The sequence below is a fragment of the Ixodes scapularis genome, unplaced genomic scaffold (genome assembly GCF_016920785.2).
Source record: "Ixodes scapularis isolate PalLabHiFi unplaced genomic scaffold, ASM1692078v2 PGA_scaffold8__174_contigs__length_109621045, whole genome shotgun sequence".
NCBI classification, from domain to species: Eukaryota; Metazoa; Arthropoda; class Arachnida; order Ixodida; family Ixodidae; genus Ixodes; species Ixodes scapularis.
Window position 1 is genome coordinate 58,937,029 of NW_024609883.1, and position 17,948 is coordinate 58,954,976.

At 44.6% G+C, this 17,948-nt stretch overlaps 1 protein-coding gene across 1 annotated transcript in view; it reads left to right on the forward strand.

Annotated features, from left to right (window-relative positions):
* Positions 1-292: 292 nt before the first annotated feature.
* LOC115308197 overlaps positions 293-17,948 on the forward strand; it is a 78,874-nt gene continuing 61,218 nt past the window's right edge. The window contains exons 1-2 of the mRNA XM_040210702.1: positions 293-299; positions 408-590. Coding sequence (XP_040066636.1) covers positions 293-299; positions 408-590 — 190 coding nt within the window. The remainder of the gene's footprint in view (positions 300-407; positions 591-17,948) is intronic.

Here is a 17,948-nt window from a genome sequence, read left to right on the forward strand (position 1 = left end):
AGATCACTTACAAATCGAAAGCCGTAGATCGAGCTTAATCTACATTATCACGCCCCCTCCCATATATACACGCACAGAGAGCCGAGTCATGTGATGAAACAGAAACGACTTATTGGTCCGGCGAACGCGTAGCTTCAACTGCAGTGATCAGCGTTAACACAAAAGCGCAAAAAACAAGTACAAAACGAACAAAAAGAAAACACTGGTGCTGTTTGAAAATTGGTCCTGTGCTCGTCCGTTGAGCTTTTTTTTTGTATTGATGTTTACGCAACTAGCCCAACAGTTAATTTTAATGCAGTGTCAGCTTACGAGAGAACGGAAAATAGCTGGTATCGCTTGTGTCCTGGTCCATTTCGAGTGTGGCCACCATTCCTGACCAGTACTCTTTCTTTACCGTCCTTTTTTAGCAGAGTTGCACTGCGGATACCCGTGGGTTCCTGCCCACTGCAGTGTGACCTACTCCAAGGACGACCTGAGTGTCGGCAGCGTGGCCACGTACACCTGCGACCCCGGCTACGAACTCTTGGGACCCGGCAGGAGGATGTGCTCGGCGAACGGGACGTGGACGCCTCCCAACATTCCCTTCTGCGGTGAGTGGGCTCCGCGCCATAGTGCGCCTCCACCAGACCTTGACCGCGTTCTAGCGCTTTGGGCACTCCAGAGTTGACATGTTTCTCCCATTGACTTAGCGAAAACGAATCTTAATCCTGCTAAAATATATATCTCCTGGAACCTAGAAAAACAATGTTTTGCACATACAACTACGAAGACTCAAAATGGGCGAGGTATATGAATGCCTTTAGGAATGAGCCCACCGCAATGGACCTTTTTGACATACTGACGGCATCAGGTGGTGGCTGCACGAAGTAAAAATCGAGGAAGGACCTACCCGTGCTACCAATCGATAATGGGAGCTACGCTACCAGTTTCTTCGCTCTCTGAGCTGCGGCGCGTGACCAACGCAACTTTAAAGAGGGGGCATCCGTGGCGTCCACCCAAACGTCATGCTTTTCTTTCCGTGCACTCTTTTTTTCTTTTTGTGTGTGTAACACGATTGTATATATGCTGCAATTACGTGTTCTACTCGCTGATCGACAGCCTCCTTCCGAATTTCCTCGATTTTTCGTGCCGACATCCGCTGCTTGGCATCGGGCGCTCGCGCGTGCGCAGAACGCTTCTCGGAAAAGGTCCATTGACACTGTGCGTGTGCCAAACTGTGGCGTAAACATCGAGTTCGAATATTGAAAAGAAATACCCCCCCCCCCCCCCCGCAAATTTAAAGTCGCCGTCATACTGCATATATACATTAAAACCATCATCCTCGCATTTCATCTTTTTTTCAATGAGTCTTTTTGTTTTGAGTTAGTATTAATTTGGCACTGACACATCAAAATTATTAAAATCATATTTTATTCATTATTCGAAACGATTGAAAACGATGCCGAGACATTACCCTCAAAATTACGGAACTTAGGAATTCAGTATTTCTGAATTGGAAAAAAAAAAAAAAAAAATCCCAATGTGAATTTGAAGTTTCCGCGCGATCCGCGCCAGTGCAGTTAGTCAAATTTTGCGGTTCCCTGCGACTCGACTTTCTTTCGGACCTCCGCTCCACGCCATGAAGCAAAGCGCCGTTGCCACCGCGACCCGAAGCGAGGAGGAGGTGAGCAGCCGGGATAGAAGGGCGCCGGCATGGGAAAAAAACGGTTTCTTCCCTCGACTCGCCGATCATCCTCTGCTCGAGCGCCGCCAAGTTTTCCGTGAGAGGATACAAATCCAGGAAGCGACATCACACCAAAATCTGATTTTTGGTATTTCAAAAAGAGCGGTCGTAGTGCGTTCGCAACTCCGTTAAAAAAAAAAAAAAACTTGCTTTACGAAAGCCGTTATTAAATGTTATAGAAATGTCGCCTACAAAGGTTCTAAATTTCCTGATTTTTGACATCACCGATCAAAAGAAGCAAGGAGGTGAGCGCGGGAAATATAAACGCCAAAAATAAAAAGGCGCGCGCGCGCACGGGGGGAATTTTTTTTTTTCGCGATGCGGCTTTTTTTTGCGTGTCTATGACTATAACTTGCATCGTTTTAGACAATTAAAAAAAATACGACCTTTGGGGTGTCAGTGCCCCTTCAAAAGACACATCAAGTTCATCAATTTTTTTTCATTTCGTTTTTTTTGCGTTTACATTTAGCAGCAAATATTTATAGCTAACAATAGAGTATTCATTAGTTTAATATAATTTTTTTTTGCTACCATGTTAATAAAGTACACAACAGAGCATTCTAACATGATGTAAAAGCTCACTTGGTCTTTTCTATATTTTATAAAGCCTCGTTGCTTGTGTAATCGTCTGCGTGCGTCGCATATATCAGTCTTCATACTAGACCTGTACGGTTCTTGAACATGCCTGAATTCAGATAACGCTCTCTCATCATTACATCGTTTGCAATGCACAACATGCTCACTGGTATCTTCTGTTCTTCTAAAATCAAAGTCGGTCATCCCTTTGTTTTTGCGCTATTTGAAATGGAAAAGGGAGTGTGGCAAGAGGTAAATCACAAAGGACATAAAAACGACATTATGGTGCTAGATCTGACACTGTAGTTGAATGATATCAACAAAAAATGGCGTCATTTCCAAGGTCTGGTGCTAGCGTTCTTGTCCCTACCAACTTTTGGTTTCGTATAAAATATTATAGAAGCGGAAAAATTCAGAAAGTAGTAAAATTCACGTTTAAAACTAAAAAAAGAAAAAAATTCCGTGGCGTAAATATTCGGAATATCGCGTTTTACCCAAGGACGTTATGCAGACTGTGAGGGGAAAATATGTAACTATATGTATATATATTTTGATGGCTCAAATAAACTTCGCATCGCCGAATGATTATTCTCCGTCAAGATGTAGCGCGAGCGACCCCAACCACATGCCCAAGTTTTTCTGAATGAACGATGATCTTATTAAAAAGTTACGCGACTTTCTAAACTTTTCATTAGGAAAATACGCGCCCGACGGAGCACCTCTCATACACGCTGCTGTTGTATGGCGCCAGTTACCAAAACTTTCAGATTGAAATTTTATCGGAAAATCACACATAGCTTTTAAATTAACGCTTTCTGGCAACCGGTTCGGACCGCCGGCGCGACAGTTGTGCGGAAAATGAGCGTTATGGCGACGCGTAGATTATGTAGGAAATAAAGAATTATAATGTTGTTGCTGTTTTTTTCTTTCTTATTTTTTTTTTGGGGGGGGGGGGGGGCGGACGGGCCGAGGAAGCAGATAATGTACATCATGATACTGTCAAAAACAGTATGTGTGCTGCAGACATGACGACAGAATGTTTTGCGGACATGCGTCAAGTATGTTCGACGCATGTTTGCTTTATACATATTTGCTTGGGACATGTGGTCAGAGAGTTTTTGCGGGACCAATAATACGTGACCGACATGAGAGGAAGAAACATGCCTCGTACAGAGTCGGCACACTTGTTTGTACACAGTATTAGCAGTGGGACCGAGGCTTCAGAGTTGCAGTCGACGCCTCGCTTCTAACTCGTAGAACCTTGTCTTTGATGGCATATTGTTTGCTGGGTTTTAGTCAATACAAATGACCAGATCTGTAGTAAATTCCAGCTCAAGAAGGTAGGGCAAGGGAGAGCATCGAAGGCCGCGGATGAGGAAGCAGACGGAACGCTGGAGAGGAAAAGGGGAAACCTCCTCGTCTTCTCCCGCGTTCCCTCTGCTTCCTCCTCCCCGGCCTTTCTTTCACTCGCCCTACCTTCTTGAGTTGCGACGGACTGTAGTAAAGTCGCAGCAACGACCTTTTTCGCTTACTCTAGCCCACGGCCACCTGATAGGCGTATCCGGTAAAGGCGACAAAAAACTGATAAAATATATTAACCTGCAAATAGTAAAAAAAAAAGGAGACGATACAAAGCGAGAATGGGTGACGCCACGCTTATATCCTAAATGTATACTATTTTCATGGCGGCACCAAAACTATGCTTTCGGCCATACTGGAAGTCGTGATATTTCAAGATGGCGGTGCCTTTCTGAAAAGGGTCTATGGAAATGGACAGGCACTACTGACTCTTGGAAGGGGGGGGGGGGGGGAGGGGAGGGGGGTGCAAAAGGGTTCTTTTCGGGTTCCCACCGTCTCCATGAACTTTGACCGATGACAATAGTTAATCGCGTGGAGATTTCGACGTCACTATTTTTGCTCTTTTTAGGCGCGTTATACATTATATTTTGACAAAATCGCCGAATATTTGGGTGTAGAAGACGTAAACGATGCTTATTATTTGAAAATGGCGTCTGTAATACCAGATGGTGCCACTAACTTTGATCATATTTCTAATAGGAACATCGGCCCCCCATGAGCGTAATATATTTTTTAGGATGTTTGGGGTTCGTCGATTGAGTTAGCATAAGATGAAACCGCGTGCAGACCTACAGGCTGTTTACAAACGAGGCGGCATTTGCAAACACGAGGTGTTGGCACTGCGCAACCGGAGAATCCGGATTCGCGTGAAACGAAGCGTATATTGCGTACTTTTTTTACGCATAATTCTTTCGCCGTGACTCTTGCATACTTTTTGGCAATATAATAAGCTACTACTTCTCATTAACAGTGCGTAGAATTGATCGTGCCTGCTCTGCAAAAACGTCGACTCTAGTCCGCAGATCCATATGCGCGTCTTTGACTTGTGTGTTTAGCGTCCTGTCTCGCGCACACATCAAAAGTGGGTCCGAAGTGGCAACGTCACATAAGCGGGAGTGCTATGCTGTCGGATGTCGCAATCCTTGCGGTTGGTCGTAGAAATTTTGGGGACAAGCACAAGCGGACGCCAGTGTCACTGTCATCACGGCGTCCCAACTTCTGGCTGCCCAAGCTTCCGTAAACTGCCGCACTGGAGAGAGACCTGCAGCAGAACAGGCTTCTGCCACATACACCACCGCGACTGAGACACCGCGAAGATCGCGGACGGCGAGAACATGGCGTCACCAAGCAAAAAAAAAAAAACAAAAAAACTCGAGATATTATTATTTTGGACGTGATAAACACACCAGTCGGAAAAAGACTACCTGATGGATTGTGCCAGTGACCGCTTGTAATGCCGTCGGAAGCATTACAAGTGGTCACAACCCACTCGGTTGCACTCGAACTTGGATGTGCAAACCGGTATTCGGCTTCCTCGAGGCTTACTCTCTTTAGCCCTGAAGGCTCTGTGGCTTCTTGTCGGCCTCGGAGAAACAAATTCTCAGGTTCCTTTAAGGTAGCTCTGAAGGATATGAACGTTGAAGAGCTTATCCCTCTTCAAGTGAGTAATTACAGATAATATATACTGCTTATCTTGTAGACATTTGATGAACTTGAGTCAATCATACCTTTTGCGTAAAATACAAAATTCCGAAGCAAATCGATATAGCCTGGTTAAACGGTAAACAAAGTTGACCAGAAGGCGCTCGTCATTCAGTCCCGGGTAGTACGCTCTCCCCCGTCAGAAAAACGTAACATTGTCTCGAGAATATTGTATTTGACGGTGAACGTGCATAAACGAGGCAAAATTATATTTTCTATGAAAAACACACACACACACAAAAAAAAGGGGCGAGCCGTGCCTCCGTGCGTTCTCACAAGCGTGCGTCCCACAAAGATCATGTTATCAGTGCCCGACGTAATCTGATGTTGTTCTTACACCAGGCTGTGCAATTAACACTCGAGCACAACTTGAGGTTCAATACCTGTGTACGCGCTCGTTCGTTCACTGCACGCGTTTGTGGTATCCTCGTTGATCTAAACTAAAACAAAACTTGCGACAGAATATAATGAAATCGATATACTACGGATGCGCGTTAAACGAAAACCAAGTGAGAAGTCGGGCTACACTAGCGGCTTCTTCTCTACAGTGCCGACACAATCACCCCGATTTTCACGGCGCAATGACTTTAAGCCGTCTTAAGTCATCCCTTCGACCAGTCTGACTTTTTGACACACTTTAGAAACATAGTTGCATCCACAAGAAGCCAACCTTAGCCGAGACTCGACTCAACTACAAACAACACTAAGAAAACCACCTTGTACGACAGGGTCATGACAGGGCAGACAAGCGCACGGTTCGTTGATCCAGCGGCGAAAAAAAAAAAAAAAAAAAACGACAAAGAACTAAAAATTAGAGATCAGATTCCGCTGATCCACAAGACCCATCCAACCTTTCGGTCTGGAATAGAAGACAAGAGGGACCTAGCCTCGTCTCCTGGAAGGCACGACTGCGCCGCCCTTTCTTCGTATCTTCTTTCTGATCAAAACGCACGAACTTGACGTCGACTTGGAGGGTGCTCGCGCGAGGAATCAACGAACAAGAGCGGCAAGAGCAGCCAGCGGCGTCGGCTGTCCATCAGCTGACTGCGCTTCGAGCCTTCGGGATCATCGCTTCTTGTTCCTTCTGAGGGCGGAAGTCAGGCGAGGACCGTTCCCGTACACGCTCGACATGTTACGGGTCCTGTTTTGGGACAAGTTAACCGTCGTTTCTTCGTCATTTTTTATTCTTCTTTAAGTTATGTCTTTCTGGAGTACGCCTGTGCAGGAGCGGTAGAATCGAAGAATGTGGGATGTCAATGTCCTGGGGGAAACCCCGATTGCGCCTGTAACATACTGTATACACCTAACACAAAGACGAAGTAGATGGGTAGATGTGACCTAAGAAATGTACTCACGTTACGTAGTGAGTGCAGATTAGTTCAGTGTCGTATGGAAATCTGCAGGATTAACTGGTGCATGTTTCATGCGAAATATTGAGATAATAGAGAATTATTCCTCAGACATTCATTGCTTCTGACTGTACACAATCAGTCGAAAATTCAGAGTAGTTACGCATTATCATTGTGGTCCTCGCAGGGGCTTTGACAATATGGCTGCCCACACTTTATTAATCTAAAGGTCTGTTATGATTGGCCTTAATAAAATTCAGGGTATTACCATGGATAAAAAGCTGCGATCACGAGAGACCGGGGTGATCTTAATCCATCTCCACTGATACTTCGTATAAAGGGAGGCACTATTCCCTTCAACTGATCAGCTAGTCAGGAGTTGCTCTCCATATTTTTTGTGACTATTTGGCGCGTAAGCACCAAATCTCCCATGAACACGCCATCGTAACTGCAAAGACGCCAATCATCCCCTTCAGCAAGGATAACTTCATCTTTTTTTTCTTTCTTTCTTTTTTTTTTGTGCTTTGATGAATCTGCATGGCTTCAACCGGGTTTGCTTGTTGGCTGGTTTTGCATGGGCGTGAGCATCCGCGGAAGCCAAAGTTTGGCTTAGATCATTATTATGGGAAAATCATTGGTCAGGGGCAAATCCTTTGTGAGAGAACCATTTGGAACACACCGAGACTAAAGGGATGGGAAGTTGTACTGCAAAGCAAATTTTGGCGATATATTTCTTTTTGCCGCAAATCTCGATGGAGGTCAACTGAAAAAGACGCGTGAAAAAAAGCGTCAACTTTGGAAACCTTCCATTGCTTTGTTTCTGTAAATAAAGATAAGAATAACCTTCTTGGAAATTTTAACGATGTGCGTTGACGCCGACAACCGATAGGTCCTGCAGTGGGGTACGGTAGTCTCATCCAGGGATGACCGGGAGTCTGTTACCTAACGCGTTGCAACTGGCAATCGCCCAGATGGCTCCGTTTAATCAGATTGTAGATTACCGTCGCCTAATACTAAAAGATAAAAAAACGCAATTATCGAACGTTTCAAATGCATGTCGCGCACCTGTGTCCTCTGCTTTCGAAGTCCACTTGAGTTCCATCATGGAGTCTTTTCTACCTTTTGTTTCAGTGACTTGTGGCGCTACCTCTTGATAAGACAAATAAACCCGACTGCCGTCCTGATTTTTTTGCGTGAGCGCCCGTTGTTTGATATTATCAAGGTTGTTGACCAAATTGTTTTAGGGAGGCAGGTGAGTCCTAAGTTTTAGAAGGCTAAGCCGACTACGCCAATCCACCTCTTATTAAAAAGTAATGCCCGTAAAGTGCGGAAGCCGATATCTCTGGCTCATTTAACAGTCAGCCTCGGAATCTATGCCACCTTATAAAATCTACCAACCACGTTTCTCTCGCGTTGCTTTTTTTTTTTTTTTGACGACCTATCATTTTTATTGGCGAGACTGATTGAAATAAAACCTCGTGTAGATCACAGTCACAATAAAAGCACGATTTTAGATTCCCCCAGCTCACAACGAGTAGTAGTAGCAAGGCCAATGTCAATGGCCTCGTTCCCAGTCACAGTTCAGCGAGCACTCGACTCGCGTAACAACAACAACCACCGCCAACAAAACAAAAAGAAAACCAGGACATAAATAACAACAGACGAGGTGTGCGCGCCGCCTCCGCCTTTGTCTCTCCGAGTTCTCTCCACTAATAAACCCATGTCCTCCGGGCATGACGTCACTGCAGACAGCCATTACGTCGTCAGAAACACGCATGGCGTCAACGCAGACAACCATGATGTCATCGTAGACAGCAATGACGTCACAGAACTCGTTTTGTCCGTCTGCAGCCGCGATGTGCCGTGAAGCGTTTTGGCGGGTTCTCCCGGAGACCACCCTTGCGGAGCCGTCTGTCTGACTCGACGTTTGTTCTCTCGGGGTCTTTTCGTGCGCAAGGCCGGAAATTGGAACGCACGCCTACGGAGAATAAAAGAGCACAGACGGATATCAAAGCGAACTGGCTTCAAATAGCTCTTTTTATTTCTCTTCGGTGGCGGATCGCAATTTAAAGTTCTTCGCCCCAGAACACTTAAAAAAAAAAAAAAAAAAGAGACGGTAAACTTTTGTGAGAATGTGTGTTTTTTTATATCTCGATCTTTTGCCATTGTGATCAAAGAAAATGGGCGAATGACCCCGGGAGTCATGCGCTCCAGACAGAACTTGCTCTTGGCTACCTAATCTTTCCCATTAACTTCGCGTGGGGATTTCGTTCAAACATTCGCGGGTTTTCAAGATTTCATGAAATAAACAATGGAAGCTTCAACTATTTAAGGACAGAACGAGCGGGTTGGAATAGGATAAATTAACTCAAGGAAGAAAACGAGAAAAACGGACAACCACAAACTTCCATGTTTGTGGTAGTCTGTCCTCTCTCGTTTTCTTCCTCAAGTTTAACTTCAACTATTTGTAAGTGAATTTACGTGCCCATTTGCTTGATAATATAGTCACTGACGGAATAAGAACGGTAGGGAGGTTTTTCAGTTGTCCAAATTCCAGCGAGAACTTGCTACCTTTGATTACAATTGGACGTCACGTGAGCCAAAGGCTACGAGCGCGTCCTGGAAATCGAGCATCGGGAAGGAAGGTCCTGCCGTTCTCACGTTCTCGGTGATTTTGATATGAAGGGCGAAACACTTCGTTGATTAAAACAACATCCTTTCTAATAAACGGGTAGCAAATTAGAAATAAAATTATATTAATTATACCATAATTCTTTAAGAAGAAACGCGACGAACACCGAGTACAGTACACTGAAATAACTAAACAAAAGTAGAGAGCGACGTAAGAGTCTCATTAATGGGGCTCATTGTTAGGGGAGTACGCATGTAGTCGTTATCAGATGGGAATGCTGCGGCATCTTAATAAAATAAGAACAGAATACAACCTTTAATTCCAACTCCTTAGCACACAAAGAGACTTGTGAGTTTTCCGTCAATGCTGAAACGGCGGAAGGTTAACCAGTATTAGCTGGCATCTGATATCTCAGCTGTAGGAGACAATTCGGAAAGTACAGCACAACTACTAACGCGCACCCTTTATCACACACACCAGGGAGTTGTTATTGTAACACCGCATGCAACTCAATTACACTTAACCATATCAATTTCGGAAGGCGGCAATGAAGTGGCGATAAACGAAATTGAAACGCATACAAATTTCTGAATTGACTCTCAAGAATACATCCAAAATGAGCCCCGTAAGTGTGAGGTCATCGCTCCAAACAAACCGTTGCTAAGGGCGTTGTTATGGCCGAATACATGGGTCTGGATTTCGTTCGGAAAGAACGATCGGTCAAAAATCGGTGGTGGAATTTAAACGCCTAAAAACTTACTACCATGGCAGAAGTTACCCGAGAATCGGATGGTGAGTGAAATATTTGCGACGAGAACTTCCGGTCCTCGAGACGCCTCGGGGTGTCTGCTGCAGACGACAGACGCACGACGAACGAAAGCGGAATGACTGAAGTATGCCGCCTGCAAAGCACAAGGGTACGATTTGTATTTTGTAATTATTTAAAACATGTCAGGAAAAAAAAAAAAAGAACTCATCAGGTTTACAAAAATGAATTGTATTTGCGTGCAATAAGATACATACCTGACAAAAATTATCACACGCTTGGAGAACTGCTAAAAATACAGCGAGAATATGCATCTGTTTAGAACATAATATCCGTAAGCAGCGTCGAACCCTCCTTTTTAATTTTTGCAGTTGATGTGCGTTGTGATGAAGGAACAACTATTTTGACTGTAACATGAGCGGTCTGTGACACCAAATTTCGTTTTTCAGGCTGGCAATATGGGTGTGTGTTTTGTACTTGCTTGTAATCATCACTCCCAGAAAAAATCCTACTGATTCCTCAGTTTTAACTTTTAAGTAAGACTCCATCAAAAAAGCAAAGGAGCTGAAAAATAACGCCGGGCAAGTAATGTTGCACGCATGACCGAAAAGGAACACTTCCCCTTATATTTATACGGTTTCTGTTTACTCTTATACCGATTCTAAGAAATAAGGAGCCTAGAATCACCTTGCCTAGTCGGTTTTGAACATTCTACGTCGAATGTTCGAGATACCGTGTAGAGTAGATAAGTAATTGAGCGTGGGCTCAATTCCTTATTTATTCCTTAAAAAATTGTTAAAGTCCGGGATAATTAAGTCGTTAATTATTTTTTGCGTAATTAATTTTTTAATATTGTGTTTAAGGGCATGGTTTCTATTATAAAATTGGCCAGCATCGTCGAAGTAAATCAACAAATTACAGAGCGATAGGAGGCACGCGTATCATTTTATGGCTTTTTGGAAAACCGCACGAATTCACCGGGTTTTTAAGTTTCCGTTTACTATCGGAGCGCATATCGGCCCGGGCGGCACCGCGCCCCGTGGAGAGATAGTGCAACCAGCCTCTGCTGCGTCGCGCGATGACAACGCAGCAGAGGTTGGTTGCACTATTTCTCCACGGGGCGCGGTGCCGCCGGGGCCGATATGCGCTCCGATAGAAAACCGAAACTTAAAAACCCAGCGAATTTGTGCGCTTTTTCCGAAAGCCGCAAAATGCTTCGCGTGCCTTCTATAGTTCTCCAATTTGTTGATTTAGTGTTTTTTCATGATGCTGAGCAATTTTCTAATTGAAACCATGCCCTTAAACACAATATTAAAAAGTGAATTACGCAAAAATAATTAACATGTTAATCATCCCGGACTTTAACAATTTTCCTAAATGGGCCCCTGGTCCAGGACCAAAACGACACAAGCCTTTTTTCGTTGCGATAAGTAGTTTTCGCAGGAGCGATTTGGCTTCAGTTCTCTGAAACACCCTGTATATATATACATATGTTAAGAAACAGTTCGCTTGATCAGACAAATGTGAACTGAAGAACTGTGCTCTTAGAAATCCTTGAAAGGTTTGCTGGCTTGCACTTCGACCTTGAGACACTTCACTTCGTCGTTGTAGGTGATTCGTCTTCGCAGTGTTTACAACTTCTCAAATATTGCGAAAGCGGGCTCCACGGGAAAGCATTTGGGCGCTCGCCCACCTCGAGCGTCAATCAAAGCTGTGTACGGGCACTCGTCGCTTCCAAAATCCTACAGGAAGTTGGCCCTGAGAATAGAGGTTTTGTTCATCGTCACCAACTTCATTCAACGCAGTCGCGCACTCATTGAGAAAGAAACACTGGACCCGCGAAGCAATCGTGTCGTCTGCTAGCAGGGCGAAACCCCCTATGAAACTTTATTACGGGCTTTTGCCGTCGCTTTATGGTACCGAGACGATAGAAATGATATTCATGATTACATACTGAGATAACACAAGGCGTACAAAAAATAATTTACTTTTCTATCAAACAACTTCTAACCTCACGTCCAACACCCATGATTTCGCCCATAACAACGGCCCTAGCAACGGTATGTTTCAAGTGGAGCGCCATGTTGTGACGTCATCACTTATGGGGTCAAGTCACGAGTACTCTTGTAATTTTCTCCCAGGTTTGCGGTGAAGAACAATTTTATACTTATACTCCGTCTCACTAAAATAGTGCAATACAGCCAAAGCTACAGATGAGAGAGTGTACCCAACCTGTTCAAGAAGAGAGGAAGGAGGAATGGGAGAGAAGGACTGGGATTCTTCCTTTCCTCCTTTCCCTCCTCTTGTACACGTTGGGAATACCCTCTCCCCTGTAGCTTTGGTTGCACTGCACGGTTTTAGTGAGACGGAGTTGAGCGTAGATATCTCTCGCACAAAGAATAGAGAGAAAGAAAAAAAACGCATGGAGGTGCAGAGAAGGTCATCAGAAAGATGGAAATTGTCTTGGGTCATAAACACCCCCAGAAAACCGCGCGGTTGGGTTTAGTTTCTTTCTTTGACATTAGAAAATTGAATGCAACTGCTCTTTTTTAATCTCTGATCTTGTTTTCTATATGTATTTCTCTCTCGGGTCTTTGAAGCAGATAAAGAAAAGAAATGAAAAATCAAGGCAAACGGAACCACATAGATCAATAAAGTCAGGAAGCGGAACGCTTCAAGAGCTCAAAATGGCTACCTCATCAAAGGGAACTCCGTGATTCAACTTAAAGCGAACCATGGCGAATTACATTACAATCCCCTGAGCTAACGTAACCCCTCTAAAATGGTAGCTTTTGGGTGTTTGTAAGGCATGATGATTAAAACGTACAGTGCACGACTGCAGGACAGAACCAAGAGGCCACACAATCGCTGAGCTAACGAGTGGAGTATATTCGTCATGGCTCACGACCAACCAAACATATACACGCGCACGCAATCACACACCAGTGGAGTCCAGCACCTTTATCGCGGTCGCTGTCGTCGTGCAAAAAATCGTAAAATCTTTGAACGCCTTTAATTAAGGAAGTTACAAAATTATATTAATGCAGTGTAACTTTGGTGGGAATCACGGTAATGCAATTAAACTCAACTAAATGTAAATCTATGCGCATATCTGGATGTACAACTGTACCTGGAGATTATAATATAAAGGGACGGCATCACAGTATAATACGCACCTTGGCTTACATATCACGTCTGATCTAACATGGAAACATCACATAGATAACGTAACTAGCAATGCAAATCGCATGCTGGGATACTTGAAGAGAAACTTTGCATTGCCACCACAATCATTAAAGGACCCATGAAACGAATTTTGGGGTGGGATAAATTATTTGGGATTGGGATTTTACTTATAGCACATCGTTCAGAGAGCCGAAAAAAAAAAAAAAAAAAAAGGTAGGAAGTCAAAATCTGACCTTCGGTACGAAGACTTGGGAACACAGCGGACAATTTCGTACCTCCTTCGCTTCGATAGATCTCTGCCTTTTCACTGTGACACATCCGCGGTCCCTAAACACTCGTCACCGGGTCCAAACACTCGTCACACGGCACCGGACCTCACTTATTCCCTTCAGCCCTAAGCTGACATTGCGGTAGAAGCTACGCGCTTGCCGGACCAATCAGCCGCGTCCCTTTCATCACCTGACCTTCTCTGCGCGTGGGTATGCGCAAAAGAGCGTCATCACGTGGCAAAAGTGTGGCTGGCCCAACGAACACGTAGGTTCCACAGCACTGTCAGCTTCGGGGGGGACGGGGTGGAGAAAGCAACTTTTGTCTGAATATTGAGCGACGGGCTAATCTTCTCGGAGGAGAATGGCTGTGTCCGGGTACACAAACGAGTGTCCGAGCAAGAGGGGACTCCCCCCTTTCCGTCTTCTTGAACTGTTTGGTACAATGCGCAATTTATGAGTTTAAGAGGGAAGCTAAACAGGAAAAAGTTGGAAATTTGTTTTATGACCTTTTTAAAGGTAATACTGTACAAAACACTCGTACGACTCAAACTAGAGTAAGCGTCGCCTATTTGGGACCCTGGTCAATCTACACTAATTGCATTGCTTGAAGCATATCAGTACGTTTTATTTATTCAAGCAATCATCGAATGGCAAATGTATCGTTAACGAAGGCTAACCTTTCACTTCCATATCTTTCAGTACGCAGAAAACTCGCTCGGTTAAGTCTACTGTAAAACCCTTTATTTTCGCGGCCACTATTTTTCGCGAATCGGTCACAGATGACATAGTCGCGACCACTAAATTTCGCGTATTCCATACGCCTTCATTGAAAATCTTAAAGGGCAACTCCGGCCAAAACTCAAAATGAATTAAATTACTGGTATCGCTTTAGTGACACAAAATACGACCCCAGCCGAAATTTCACGTCCGTGGGACGCCGCATTCTCAACTAATGCCGATAATAAAAACGCGACCCGCCGCGAGCCGCTGCTCCTTAGCGGGCGGCCAGCGGGTTGCCGATCGCTAAAGCAACATTGGGCCGTGATGTCAACATCGTTCTCTTTTTTTCCTCCGTTCCGGACGGGCGCACGGCGCAGCCGTCGCGCGCGCTTCTTTGTGCCGCTACCACCGCTACTTCGGCTTGTAATTGCGTGTTTAGCCGTTGCTTTTACCTGTAGCCCGTGTAGCTTCGGTATAGCCTTTTGTTTATTTGCTTGTGAGGTCTCCTAGAGCCGTTTCAGCGAGTAACTAACTCGGTGCGCCCAAGACTGCCCACCTGTTCCTCGAAAGATGCCGAGTACAACTTAAAGCGCTGTGGGCTGCTCAAACAAGCCGCTGCGCAACCCGGAGGTGCTTTTTCACAAGTTTCCAACGGATCGGAAATTGGAGAAGGTGTGGGTGGACGCTGTTCGACGAGTGGACTTTGGAAAGCCTTGGACGTCGACCCCCAGATCGAAGCTCTGCTCCGATCATTTTTCGCCGGAGAGTTACGAACGAAACCTACGGGTGTTGGTTGCTTGTGGCTTGTCAGCAAAGGGGTCGAGGCTTAAAAAGGATGCCGTGCCGTCGCTCTTTGCCCATCGTACATGTACAGAAAAGGTAAACATGATAAAAGTATCCTGATCAATAAATAAAACAGTCATTGTCAAGTGCAGTGTTGAAGATTGAGTATTCATGCTCCATTGAATGTCTGTTGAATGGGGAATGGTGGGCATGTAGAGTACAACCACTAACTAGCTCCAAACACTGAAGTTTGTAATGAAAACGAAAACAATGATCTGCTTTGCGTCACTGCTTGTTTACTACGCAATCTCGTGCGTAGTATTCAGGTCCGTAACGACTACTAGCGAACAGCCGGCGCGTGAAGCTCATGCGATATAAACATTCGCCTCCCAATCGTTCGAACCCGTTACGCAGCAGTATTAATTAACATTGCGCTTGTGAATACCACAAGGGACTTTAAAGAAATCGCGAAAGTTCGGATTTGTAAGTTACAACTCTCTAATTTGCCCGAGTTCGACTGGAGGTAAATATAATAATTAAAAATGCAAAAAAAAAAAAAAAAAAAAAAACTTGCTTTAGTCAAAAGTTACGAAGGAAAACTTAAAATCCTATGTATTCTAATAAAACAACAAATTGTTGTGGGTGGGGGTAGGAATGCGGAAGGGAAAAAAGTGTTCTCACCTTGCTAACGTTCTCTGTTTTCCTTTATCACCTACAAAAACTTTTGCTAGCTTTGAGAAGAAAATGACTGCCCAAAAAACTTTCCTTTTTTTTTTAGTGCGGCAAGTTTTTTTTTTAAATTTGTACAAAGATTCATTACCTGAACGAACTTATGTGGTGAATTAGTGTCGTAGCTTACAAATTCGGCTTTTACGCGCCTGAGAAAAAAAATAACGAAAAAACAGACGTCTACAGCTTGACACACGTCTGTTCGGTTGTTGCGGAACGCGCCGGAGAGCCTCAAAGCTTCGTGTCTGGGACTGACCCGCCGCGCGAAAGCCCCAGCACTGTACGTCACTGGCAGCGCGGCGTAGAGCAACGCCGCTCCATCCACGGAGCCCCGATGACAATTTAGGCCTAGCGACGAGTGCGGGAGACCGCACGCACGCCGACAGCTGCCGAGTACGGCACCGAACGAGTTCACTCATTTTCCAGTCGCTAGCTTTTGGGTATACAAGCAACGAGTACGGCAGGGCATAGCGCACGCGCGGCGGCGGCCGCCGAGTACGCCACCGAACGAGTTGGCGGGTTTTCCAGTCGCTACCTTTTGGGTATACGCACCAACTCTTGCTATATATGCTGGATAACTACCACATATGCAGAATTAAAACAAAATCAGTTTACCTTCTATCTTTAGACGACTAGCGCAACAGAGGTAGCTGCCGCTTGGACTGCGTACTCGCTGAACGAGGACGATCTTGGCGTCACGTCCACATAGCGGCTGATTTCCAGTGTTGCCGGAACCTCGAGCGGCTAGTTTCGGTTTTGTCGGCCGCGCCCCAAAGAAAACTTTGAGACGTCGATATCTTGAAAACTACGCACAATAACGAGAAAAAAATTACACCTTGCAACTCAGGGGCGCTAACTGCACTAAAAACAGCCATAATCCCAAAATCGAAAGTATGGACCGGAGTTGCCCTTTAAGGACCGAAATTTTCGCGCGCCCTTAAATTTCGCGAATTCTTCAATTCGTGAATATCGCGAAAATTGAGGGCTCGCGAACATTAAGGGTTTTACATATTTCACAAAATTTATTACACTAACGTTACACTGCGAGAAAGGCTCTTTGAACTTAATTTCTATGTTTCATCCCCACTCGATCATCAACATGAAGTTGACATCCCTTATTCAAATTGCAATGGCTTTTACCATTCCACACCATGCATATCCCATGAATGAAGCCACCTTACGGCCCCCATTGTTTCAATTGTGCACAGTGCTCTTTTCGAAAAGGCGTTGATTAGCATTTTTGGTCGATTTTGTTAATCATGATGTTTGTCGATTTTTCCACGTGAGTTTTTTACTAAAGATTCATTGCTCCCCCACTCTCTAATGCTTTATGCCCTGAAAGTAAATAAGTCAAATGAGATTGAAATTAATGAAACGTTTCGCCACATAACAAAACAGATAGGGCGCTTACACAACCTTCCTTTAGGTACGTAATCATCTCCGCCTAGGACGTTGTAGCTTTTTCCAATGACTGAACATTTAAAATCGATCGCACATTCACAGTCGTGGCAGTAAATACCCAAGTATGCCCCAACATGTTTACATTTAAACAGTGTTACCTCAATCTATAGTTCAGGCAATCGCCAATTTGCCGCATGCACTGTTTAGTACAGGAACGCGGAATTAGATACATAACTTTTTTTTTTTTGTGTGTGTTCAACAAATTTTTTAGCCTGGTCGCTCTGGTTTCCTAGCATGAATAAGATGGCTTGCATTCAAGGTCCAGAACCACATCAGACTGCAGTCCCTGACTTAACCTGAGAACTCAAGCTTGCTTATCATGTGCGTGTGTTTCTTTTTTATTTCTAGCTCAACTTCTCTATTTATTGAGGTGCAAAAATGACTGATAGAATGTGGAAAAAGACAACGTTTCTTGCTCGCACCATTGAGTTCGAACAGGAAGTAACTGCAACAGCACCAAGCAAACAGATGCCCCCCAAAATATAAAAATCCAGCTCCTCTAGGAGCACGGACAAAACATTCCACTTCACTCAGGAAAGAAAAAGAGGGCAGACGCGGTAAAGAAGAGGAGTGCATTTTAGTGTTCTTGGTGACAGGAACACGCAGTTTCCTGCTTAAGGGACTCTCACCCCCCTCCCCTACCGAAGGAAACGGCCCTGAAAAATGACCGCCCGAACGCAAAGACGCGGAAAAG